The 12,379-nt window shown below is 40.4% G+C and overlaps 1 protein-coding gene across 1 annotated transcript in view; it reads left to right on the top strand.

Annotated features, from left to right (window-relative positions):
• The window catches only part of Ryr3 (ryanodine receptor 3), a 522,546-nt gene that overhangs the window by 231,279 nt on the left and 278,888 nt on the right, over positions 1-12,379 (top strand). Inside the window, exons 8-10 of the mRNA XM_041678998.1 lie at positions 2,710-2,803; positions 7,974-8,048; positions 9,979-10,135. Coding sequence (XP_041534932.1) covers positions 2,710-2,803; positions 7,974-8,048; positions 9,979-10,135 — 326 coding nt within the window. The remainder of the gene's footprint in view (positions 1-2,709; positions 2,804-7,973; positions 8,049-9,978; positions 10,136-12,379) is intronic.

Below are 12,379 nucleotides of genomic sequence, written 5' to 3'. Positions count from 1 at the left end.
AAACTTTCATCTTAGAACATTTGCCAGAAAGGTAACATGCCTTACTCCCCACCCCATGCCCTGCCTCTCTCCATAACAGGGAGAAGCTTCCTTTACAATAAATATATAATTGGCCTTTGATTTTTACTTACCTTTATGGAGCACCCCTTAAAATAATAAATGAAATTTTCTCAGCCTTAAATTCTTTCCGTGGAAATAAGGTCATGTAACTTTGTTTTCATACTGTATTTCTTGGAGAGAGGCAAAGTCAATGCATTTTACAGGTTATGTAATAAACACATTGGCCTTACCTCACTCATAGGTAATACCACAGCTGAGCAGAAAAATAAAATGCCAATGACCCAAGAGTTATTGCATTCCATTCTAGCACTTTATAGAAAGATCTGAATTTTTAAAAATAGTCTTATCACAGGCTTTAACCCCAGTTTTCTTCCTGAGCCTGACAGTTGCAAACTAGAGAGGTGCCTTTCAGCATTGTGATGTTTGTCAAGGTGATAGCCCAGTTTCACAAGTCACCACAGTTAAGCTAAATAGTTAGGAAGGGACAAACCCTAAGTTTCCTGGTAGGATATGAGAGGCCTTTAAAAATCAGGTCTTTGCTGGGGCTATAGATTAGTGATAGAATGATTGCCCAGCATTGCCAAGCCCAAGGTTCTTTCTTTTTCTCTACCCATGCCCCCCACCCCGTGTATGTGTATGTGTCTCCCTTCCCCCTCACCCACACACATACACATAGATACAAACATCAATACACCTCTTTAAATCTATTCAGTCTTCCCCTGCTCTCAGGAATCCAGACTCCCTGTCCTAAATGCTTCCCTAGAAGGTTTCAGCTCCATCTCTTTGTTAAATGTTTCATATTCAACCACAAAAATAAAATTACCTCAGTCCCAAAAGAGAGCTTGTGAAGATTAATTAAGGAGTGTTTGCAAATCATGTCAAATGGTTCTCACAGACGTGCTGAGTGCCCTTGTGTGCATGAAGTCGGAAGAGCTCATCAGCTCAGTCATGGGGCTGGGTGGTGAATGGCCTCTCAGCATCCACAGGACAGAAACCTGCCCTGCCCTCATGGACCTTAGTGCCCTCCTCTTCCTGACTGTGACCCATAGACACACACACACACACACACACACACACACAACTGGAGAGAGGGAGGGAGGGAGGGAGGGAAGGAGAGAGAGAGAGAGAGAGAGAGAGAGAGAGAGAGAGAGAGAGATATTTTGGTTAAGAAAGGTTGTCCTGTGCCAGCAATCGGCAGTTTTCTCGAATGAGGAGGATGTTGATTGGAGAAACCCACAAACTCTTTATGATGGACTCTTAATGGACATAGTCTCACCATCAAGAGAGGATAAAGAGTTTAATCAAGGGCTTGATGGCTGAGGTTTTTAATTTTCTATGTAAATTGGCTACTAGGAATTCCCTTCAGTGTGTCATGAATTATTCAAATGAAAATATGCAACTGTACATATTAGTATAATTAGCTATTGGAAAAATACTTGTGAATATTTGAGAGGAGTTTAAGATAATCTTTCTTTGCCTGGGTAAAAAAGAAATAAGCTAAGGAAAATCAGACCGTTGCTGTGTAGTGTGCTCTGGTAACACCAATTTCCCCTCTAGCAGGATTTCTCATTGTTACTGTTTTAATCCAGCATCCAAAATAGTTTGAGACAATCCCCCCCCCCAAGTGATCTAATTATGTAATTTAAAAAGAAAAACTCCGAATACAGACATGGAGCCTATTAAGTCCATATGTCTCCTGAGAACAGAGTAACCTAGAGATTTTTTAATTCAGAAGAATAACAAATCCAATTTCTTTGTGCAAAACCAGCTCAGCCAGGCCTATCTCCTGCTAGTATGCTTCTTGAATTAATGCTTGGAATTCATTTGAAGACCAGTGGGTCACCATGCCCTGGAAGTTCATTGTTTCTTTTTACTGTCTGAACTCCATGACTGTTGTGATCCCTTTTGGCTGATATCTGAGTGCTTGTTGATAGCAGTTAGTACACGTGCCCACTCAGACACACTGGAGTGGGTCTGCCTCCCATATTTTGCTGTATAGATGCACCATTGAATCTTATATGTATTTGTTAGCTACATTTGAAAACTACCTTGTCCTCAAGCAACTCTGAAGAGCATATTATTGCCTTCTCCTAAACAGCTCTCACAAAGAGATTGTCATACCATTCCAGGTTATTTTTATCCTATGATCATAATCTGATTAGATTTTATCATAAAGTGTATACACTCAAATTGTAAGAACTTCTCTAAGCTGGCAGGTGGTGGTGCACACCTTTAATCCCAACACTTGAGAGGCAGAGGCAGGTGGGTCTCTGTGAGTTCAAGGCCAACCTGGTCTATAAGAGCTAGTTCTAGGACAGGCTCCAAAACTACAAAGAAGCCCTGTCTCAAAAAACCAAAATAAAAAACTGATAATTTTCCTTTTGTTTTTTAGTGATAACAGTTGACACAGTGGCTTCACCTTCCACTTGATATTTAGCCTTATTTACATATTTCTGAAATTCTACTTAGCTGCAGTGTTAGAATTCCTTCCTGCCTGAGGTCTGAAATCATGGACTCTGTAATTTCCCAAATGTACCTCTCTTGCTGTTTGCTTGAACCAGCTAGGACCTGCATGAATTTAGCCTCATTGAATGTGATGTCCTCTTTAAGCTTTCTATAAATTTATGGTGGAATACGGTTCTTTCATAGGATACTTACTTGGTGGGCACGTAGTTCGTCTTTTCCATGGTCATGATGAGTGTTTGACGATACCGTCGACAGACCAGAATGACTCTCAGCACAGGTAAACAGCTATCCTCGTTTGTTCTCTGGGCTGTCTCTAGTCTCTGGCGATTCACACTAAGGAGTTTGCATTTTTATTTGGCCACACAGGAATTGCATAGTGATTTCTCAGTTGGGCTGGCCTTCATCTAGCCACAAGTTCCAGTATGTTAAATAGGAATGGAAGACAATAGTATTTGCTCACAAAAATGATGGGTTTATATTCATTCTAAGCAAACAATGCTACAATGTGTCCCAAACCATCGATTGTCTTTGATTGTTCCTGATTCTCAAACACCCAGTTGATGTGGAAATTCAGTCCATTTGGGAAACTGTGTGTTTTCACAAGGTATTGCTGCTCCTTGAAAGACAGCTTACCTCCGTTCCTCCCATTTTGTGTACTGAGTAATTAAGATGAAGTTGGTTGGTTTCATTTTTCTTGTTACCAACTCATTGGGAAAAACTAGGCATCAGAATCCAAAAGAAGATGGATTTAGCAGAGAGTCCTGCCAAGGAGTACAGCTAGAGGTAGTGTTGATGTCAGCTGTCTTTAGTCCAATGGTTGATTGTTTAATTGACTCTTATTCAAGATTCAAAATTATGTGAATCAGCCCCGTTGTGTCTAGAAGACAGTGGTTCCTTGAAGTTATTTAGTACCTCTGGCCTCTTACAATCTTCCTGCCTCACTTCTGCATAGGTCACTGAACCTTGAGGGGGATGGGTTTGATAAAAATCCAGTTGCGGATCTCTTTGTTATTCCCATCTACTGCAAGAGGAAGCTTCTGTAATGAGGGTTGAGCAACGCTGTGCTCTATGGGTATAGCACTATGTCACTAGAAGTCATTTTATTGCTGTGTTCCTTTTGCACTGTAATCAACATACTAATAGTAATAAGGAATACTACATGCTTCTTGTGTTCGTGTGTGCTTTTTTCCATATTTTTTACAGTGTGTATTTTTTTTCTCTTACTTGATTTTCCTTAGTTTTTCTGTTTTGGTTTTCATTTTTTTGTTCTGTTATTGTTTTTCCTGTGTGTTTATTTTTTTTTTGAGAGAGAGAGAGTGAGAAAAAGAAAATGAAGTTGTTTGGGGAGGGAAGTAGAGAGGATATAAGGGGAGTTAGAGGAGGGGAAAGAATATCAAATATATTTTGTAATTTCTCAATCAAAGGTTTTTTAAAGATTCAAAATTATGAAATGGAAGATATTAACCCACATAATAAATATATACTTAATATTTATTACTATTTTGCTTATCATCAAAGGAAGAGTACATAAAATGCTCTGCCCTGTGACTGTAGAAGTCTCATACTATAAATAAAAGTCAAACCTCCCATCCAAATTCAGTTTAATTCTGGCAGTAATTAGTCTGATCTGGTGACAGTAGTTTCTTGTCTTTTTGTCATGCTTACAAGATCCTTTTCAACGACATTAATTTTACTTCATTAGCAACATTAGGGCTAAATCTTGACATTTTGGAGATCATGTTGATCAGACTTTTTGCCAGTGGTGACATCATGGCTAATTTCAGGTGAGAGCGTAGAAAGCCGAAGTTCTGTTGGCTTTCCATCAGGACTAATTCCTTATTCCATGTGCTGACAGACCCAGAAGCAGTGTAGTTGAATGTATTACTATAGGACCTTTCCACTGGTAACTTGAGCCCCTTATAGTATGTCTCCTCCTACTTGCTATGCCCTCTGAATGCCCTTCATAGGAGCCATATGTGACATAGAACAAAGTATCGAACACACTGAATATAGATCTATGCAAGTATTGTGAGTCAATTACTCCATGCCTCCTTAATCCCAGTCAGTGGCTGATGGTCATGTCTATGCAGTTGACCTGATTTCCCTTGGAATTATGGAACACTACTCAAATATTGACATGTGATCTTCAGTTGCAGGATATTTTTCCATTTCATTTTTGTTTCATATTGATTTAATTTTAGTGGTTTTCATTGCTGCTGTTGCTTTGAACTCGCAGACATCAGCCTGCATCTGCCTCTCAGTTCTCGGATTAAATATCTGGTTTACTGTTGGTTTTATATCTCACTGTGTTACCAAGGAATATGAGAAGACATACTTGCCTCTTTCCTTTGCAAGGCAGCATGAGAAACTGATTGAGCAAGGAAACTTTGGAGCCTGAATTCTTATAATTTCTGTCATTCGCAATGAAAGCAGGGTGTCAAGATGACTTGGCATTTTCTTTTTTACGTCTAGGGACTGTGAGTAATAAACCTCCTCATTGATGTTCATTATCAGAGAAAGAATCCTCAACTGGCCAGGATTGTTGGAAACAATGAAATCAGGGGGATGAGGAGGGAGCTTGCTAAGGAACTCTGGGAACCACTAAGGCATGCTATGGTAATGACTCCCCAGATGAAATTGATTGTCTTCCCTCTGAACCCAGAGAGTAGGCAGGCTTGATGGAAATATTACCCAGGAATGGAAACTCGAGATCCACAATCTCGTTTTTTGAACTCAGATTCTTGGCTCTGCCTTGTCAAACGCCCTGGGCTAAGTCACCCGACCTGTGGGAACTAAGGCTAAGCTGTCAGCCTGGCTTTCCAAAAGCACCTCAGCTGTCCTCCCACTCTGCCCCTGATTGTAGTCATTTGAGGTAGCAGGAACAAGTTGTTTCGACCTTGGTAACCTGGTGAGATTAAACAGACCAAGCTGCAAGAATGTTTCAGTAAGGAAGAATGGACCTTTGCGAATACTTCAGAAATTGGACTTAAAGGGCATTCTGATGCTAGCTCCGGGGCTGGACTGCTTGAGCCCCAAAGTGGGCCCCTTCATCTCTACTTTTCTTTCTTTCAGCCTTTGCTGAAGGCAGAGACACATAGTTAATATCTCAGCCAATCTGTAGAGTAGTTAAGTCAGTATTGGAGTATTTCCGTTCTTGGCCAGGTACATAGCCACCAAGAAGTTATGGCTATTAAGTAGTATAATTTTTTTTTTACTAAGTAGTAGAGGGTCAAAAATGTGAACCTATGTCCACTTGACCAAAGGTCAGAGAGTTGGAAATTACCTCTATTCCTTCAAGGTTATTGTGTTTCCACCTCAAAAAAAAAGAATTCTGCTCTCTCAAGGTTATTGTCAACAAGTGGATTTCAGGAATAGAGAAGTAGATACGTTTCTACCTCAAACAGAAGTCTAAGGATCTGACTAAGTTCCAGTTCCCTTAAGGAGACAACATTGGATTCCACCCAGGGAGTGGCTTGCCTACAGAATATTTTGGTCTCAGGTGTGAGTGTGAATGTTTAACTATGGATGTAGCCCACAACCTTCAATTGGTATGTTCACTTCCTTGTATCATGTTATTGCAGTTTTTTGTCTTACTCCTACCTTTTGGGGTCAGGGGTATTTTAAGCAATTGGAAATTAAATGTGGGAAATTTTAGTATTCACTGGAATTCCTTCCTGGTACGATTCTATGTTTTTCTGTCTTATTATTTTCACATCTCTGTATTCTTTACTATATTTCTAAATCCCAGTATCCCTACTCTGGCAAGGGGTATTTTTATCAAGGCTCATTTCTAACACTAAGTGTTTTCTGGTAGAGTATACATTTTTTAAAAAAAGGCTTAGAAATACCTTCTATAACCCTACCTGCTTGATGTAACCAGGCTTAATCTAATATTTCATTATAGCCATGTGCCTTAATCTGTTCTTCTATGCATATGTATAAATGTCTATGTTTAAACAAAATTCAGATAAATCTGTATTTTATAGTTCTGTGTATATCTATGACCATTCTTTTTTAACATCCTTTTAAAAGTCACATTGCGTCTTTATATCTCATGATATAACTACCTGATTAGACCTGTTTTGCAGACAAAGAAACTGAACCACAGAGAATTGACAGATCTTTCCCTAGGTCATAGCACTAACAGATCCAAATACAGATATCTTTCATTTTAAGGTGCATCCTTTGAACTACTACTTCACCATGGGGGATATATCTATTCCTCTTCATCACTATAGAGGCTTTCTTTCCTAAAATCTAGGTCCAAACTCTTATGAAGCTTTGAATAATTCACTTTTGTGACTTAGACAAACTATGACAGAGGTAGAGGTAAGGTTGGTGAATTCAAATGATTAGCCTTGAAAGGCCTCATGAAGGAGACACCCAGTATTCTTCCCTGGTCTCTTCATGCACCGTTATATAGAGTCACACACAAATATGCTCATGCATGCATCACACAATTAGTAGAAGTATGTCAGTTTACTTCACATAATGTGTGATCTAGATAGGTTCATTCCTATTACACAAATGGAAACATTGAGGCTTTGGCAATAATGAGAAAAACATGACCAATACTGTGCTTCTTAAAATTCTGAGTGGTAAAAAAAAAAAAACAAGGAAGAAGCAGAAACACTGAGAGGTCAAATAAAGAGGGCAAGCCTAACCTTTATGGTGGCACTCTGGACCATGACCTGCAACAGGAAAATAACTATCAGAAACTTTTTGGATGAACTATGAATAAAGTGTTGAGTTTGAGTACATCAATTGGCTACAAACTTTGGTTTCTCAGTTTGGGCAACCATATGATGCAAGGTGACCATGTGAGGGGAAGCAGGTGACACTGTAAGGAACTCTGTGACTGTTTGTGACATTTACTCATGGGTCTAAAATTAATTCAAAACGGAAATGATTTACAAGTATATTAAAGCATAGTTCTTTTAAGCTGGCAAAAAAGGATGATGGAAACCGTGACAGCTGGAGACACAACTTTATCCATGCTTCCTAGAACAATGGCAAGGGCTTCACCCTATACCACATATATGTTTGAAAAGTAAAAAACTATTTATAAGAAATGTAAATCACACTGAGAAGCCTAACCTGAAAGGCTCAGAACATTCTTTATCAGTAACACGGTATGTGACTGAGCTGTTTTAACAATGAAGAAATGGAAGACATTGCCATCCCTTTTCCCATGTCTCTCTGGTGACCCATGAATGTCTGTTGCATGTGGGGTACAGTCCCCTACCCTTAAGTGGCTCTTATTTGTCCTAAGAGTAGAGACAAGAACCCACAACCAATCCTCCCTTTGAGTTTTGCTAATTTCAGGAGGCTTAGACCACTCACTGGTTGAGCCTCCCCTGCAAGGAGCTGTCCCATAACTGGTGCTGATCGCCTTCTCTAAAGGGAGCTGTCCCACAACTAGTGCTGATCTCCAACTCTGCTCGCAGGAGGGTGTTCTATGAAGCTGGAGGAGCTGGGACCAGAGCCAGGTCTCTATGGAGAGTGGAACCCCTTCGGATAAGGTAACACATGGTCCATATGGTGCCATTTGCAAGACTGGTTGGTTTTCCAGTACAGTCCATTCTCTTCTATTTATCATGTTTTATATGTGAGAGCTAAATTCTGAAATTTCTATGGCTTTGATTATAAGGAAGCAGGGAGAAAAATAGACAGAAAGACAGAAAGGGAGAGGAGACTGACTTCCTCACTTCCAAGATATTTCCAGGTTCCTCCTTTGATTCTATGGTTGATTCTATGCACCCTGTTCTTACAGAGCCTAGAGCCTAGGTAATCGAACACTAGCTTTGGCATTACCTAAAGCCCTCAGAGCCTCCCCTCCTTTATCTTATTAAACAAGATATTCAGTGAATATCTTGGCTCCAGTTAAAAGCTATCTTTAAACAACAAAGATAGACAGGTAGTCATGATGGCAGCTAGTAAAATAAAATAAGACTCAAACTTGATGTAACTATGGAGAAAACAACATTTGTCAGAATATTTCAAACAGTAATTTACGTAGGTGGAAGGAACAAAGCCTGGTTTTTCCAAAAATGAGCTTGAGTAACAGCTTTTAAAGTTTGAGTGATTTGTCATTTAAACTCCAATACTGTAGGCCCGTCTTGTTGAGAGCAGGTTCTTTTTGCTGGGATCATAGGTAAGTCAAGTTAGAGCTAACCAGCTGTGGGTAAGAGAGGAGGGAATAGATATTATCACCTGCTTCTCCTTTTCCATTTCCTCCCTAACACTCAGGTCAGTGTCTCCCTAAACATGTGTTCGATGGAGAATTCTTCCTCATGAGTGGCATTTACCCCCTAAGATGGTCTACTAGAGATGAAAAAATAGTGGCAATTCCCCTACATCTTCCTCCCCTTTTTGTCTCATTTACATAGCTTATTAAGAAACTTTTGAAGATGCTTATTTGGAGTGTATCACTGTTGTATAAGAAAGAAATGAATCTGAGATATATATGTATATATAATTAATGTGTACATGTGTGTGTGTGTGTGTTAAAGAGAGGGACAAGGGGAGAGAGAAAGAGAAATGCCAATTTATTTTTAATGAGGCACCCACTTATTTACTTGCTCAAGAGTTCTTGTTTATGGGACATTTCCAATGCCAAGGTAGGTATATACAAACTGTCACAGTTGTAGCTGTTAGTTCTTTACATCAGACACTGTGGTTTTGATTCTCAGATGTTCCTAAAATTGAAGACATGGGAAATGATTTCAAAGTTTGACACATACATGGTATCCTAACTTTAAGGATCCATTTTGAATTACTAGTGATCCCATGGATAATTTCTCCCCTAATATTCACCATAACTCCTTTTGAATGCTAATCTTTTGGTGAAGGGCCATAAAAAGATGAACATTCCACCTGAGATTTTCCTTATCTCAATTCTTCCATCCTACTCTACTTTTCCCTGCAGAATAGATCTCCTTTGAATGCCCCAGGATATCTGCTCCCTTATTGCATCCCTTACTACCTGCCTCTCCTGGCAGACTGAACCCGCAGTGGTTTTAGGCTTTGGTTTGCTTGTTTTCTTGTCTCTCGTGAAGACAGGACTCTTTATGATTGATGATGAGGTATTTGAATTCCTATAACCAAATGGAAAGACTGGTTTCCCAGATACAAGTGTTCCTAGAAATGAAGTCTTCCCATCATTTTGAGATGGTTTGTATAAGGGTACTTATTGGTGGACTGAATGGTAAGTTGAAACTCAGGACTTCCAGTCATAGTATATACTGCCCTGCCTTCCGGATCACGGCGCTTTCATTAATGGGGAATCAAACAGAAGCACCGTGTTGAGTTGCAGACAGACAGGAAACAGTTCAGTGACCTTTAATAATAAACCCCAGAGAGGGAATAACTCTGGGGTTAAGGAAAGCTTGGGATAAATGTTGAACAGCATTGACTTCTATGTAATATAATTTCTTATGTGCTTTTCACCAGCTGGAGTGGCAGTAACATCAGGTGGGGCCAGGCTTTCCGTCTCCGGCATCTCACTACCGGCCATTACTTGGCCTTGACAGAAGACCAAGGCCTTCTTCTACAAGACCGGGGAAAATCGGATACCAAGTCCACAGCCTTCTCCTTCCGGGCGTCAAAGGTAAGGCGCTATGGAATAAACTTTGACTCTGCACTGGAAGTAAGAGTCACTGGAGTCCTCCAGGTAGAACTCTGAAAAGAATAGAGACTGGAACAATCTCCAGCATGGACCCCTGAGAATCATGCTCTTTGATCTTTGGAGATGGCCTCCTGAGAGAACATCTATCTGAGATGAAGGATAAAGTATGTAAGAGGGAACTAGTAACTCTTAGAAAGCGTACAATCATCAGAGTAGACAATATTGCTCACAGGAAAAAGGAAGCTATAATCTTAGAGTTTTATAGAGTTATTAGGACTTCTAATTTTTTCTCATTTCTTAGCTTTGTCCTGCCCACTCAATTTTTCACTGAGAGTACATCCTCAGGTAGTTATGTTAATTCTAAATGGAAAAGTTTCCCATCTGATGTGCATATAAGCAACTACCTTTTCAACTACCTAGTGTTCAGTCAAGTTTGGATTCTGCCTAGCTGAGAGCTGGCTATGACTGGAGTCAGAATTGCATGCTGAGCTGACTTCTGATGGACAGTTGGATGCACCGGCACTTTCTGATTGTTCTGGAAAGATCATCCAAGCATAAGAAGAGCTCAGCACAGATGTATGCATGGCTATCAGGATGTCTGCTCCTCTGAGAGTGTGGGCATTCTCTCCTTTGGGAACTTCATCTCTAGTTTCATTCTTCCTTGCATTTTCTGAGAAGTAGGTTTTGATTTCTTTTCTCAACGTGATTTCTGTGAAGGGTTATTGATGGTTCTGTTTATGATGGTAGGTTTTCAGTTGACAGCTGAATGTTCTATGGAACATCTCTGATTCCTGAGCATCAGGAGAAAATAACCTCTTCAGCACTGCCCTCCCCAACCCTTCATGGTTCTGTGATCTGCTCATTAAGAAAGAGAAACACTTTAACATAAAGGTTTTATTTACCACAGAAATTAAGCTTTTTTACATCTGGTTTTTTTTGTTTTGTTTTTTGAGACAGGTTTCTGTGTATCTCTGGCTGTCCTGGAACTCACTCTGTAGACCAGATTGGCCCCTAACTCACAGAGGTCCGCCTGCCTCTGCCACCCTGAGTTCTGGGATTAAAGGCGTGCACCACCACCACCTGGCTTCATATCTGTATTTTAAACATTAAAAATAACCAAGTTTAGAGACTGGAGAGAGAGATACTTCTACAGCTAAAATATACTGCTCTTGCAGAGAACCTGGGGTTGGTTTTCAGCACCCACATCAAGGAGGAGGATCCAACACCTCTGGCTTCCATAAGCATCTGCGTTAAGATGTACATACCCACACACAGATGTACATACAGGCACATATTTAAAAAGTAAAATAAATGTTTAGAAATGCATGAGTTTCATGCCCATTTCTCACTAAACCCACTTCACATGCCACCTTTTCCCTATCTCCTGTGTGGTGGCATGCGGCTGCAGGCTGTCTTTCTGAGCATATGTCTTACCTTTTACCATCAGTCCTTTCTCCTCTGTTTCAAGATTGCTAGCTTGAGGGTTTGGGATTTCGTGGTTTGTTTGTTTGTTTGCTGTCATTGACTGTCCTGGAACTTGCTGTATAGATCAGGCTGGCCTTTAACTCACAGACAACTGCCTGCCTCTGTCTTCTCAGTGCTGGAATTAAAGGCAAGTGCCACCACTGCCTGGCTGAGGATTTTAAATTTATGTGTATTTAGCAATTATTCTGGCTACCAGGAAGTGATTTATGGCAGTCCATTTTACGAAAATGATAGATGAAAAAACTAAAACAGAAAAGATATAAGAACAGCAGCAGACAAGGTCCCGTTCTCTCCTGAGAGATGGGGTGTAGAGGGAGGGGAACAGCAGGTAGGGAGGAGGGAGGAAGGTGGGAAGTGAGAAGTGACTCATGGTGGTTGATGACCCACTCAGTCCCTTACTGAGAATGTCCCTTGGCCCTTTCCTACCTGAGCTTTGCACCTCGTTTCCCCCATCCTGCTATAGATATGCTGGACTAGCAAAATTATGGCAAGGTCTTTACTGTTTCATTTACATGAAGATTCAGTCATCCTCCCAGGCAGCTGGCGGGATCCTGCTCCCAAGGAACCTCTCCACTGCATTTCTTCCTTGCCTTAGTCTTGTGCATCAAGGCTCGACAATGTGCAATGGTTTCTGGGGGGAAGTTACACTCAGCCCCATAGGATCGTTACAACACTTTTATTACTTACATCACTCCTTGCTTCTGTTTTATCTTCCCAAAGCCCATCATTTATCTCAAGTCC

Source organism: Microtus oregoni, unplaced genomic scaffold (assembly GCF_018167655.1).
Source record: "Microtus oregoni isolate MIOR12 unplaced genomic scaffold, Mior012 000031F_ref0000149, whole genome shotgun sequence".
NCBI lineage: Eukaryota > Metazoa > Chordata > Mammalia > Rodentia > Cricetidae > Microtus > Microtus oregoni.
The sequence above is the reverse complement of the archived record's forward strand: the minus strand, read 5'-3'. Positions and strand labels throughout refer to the sequence as shown.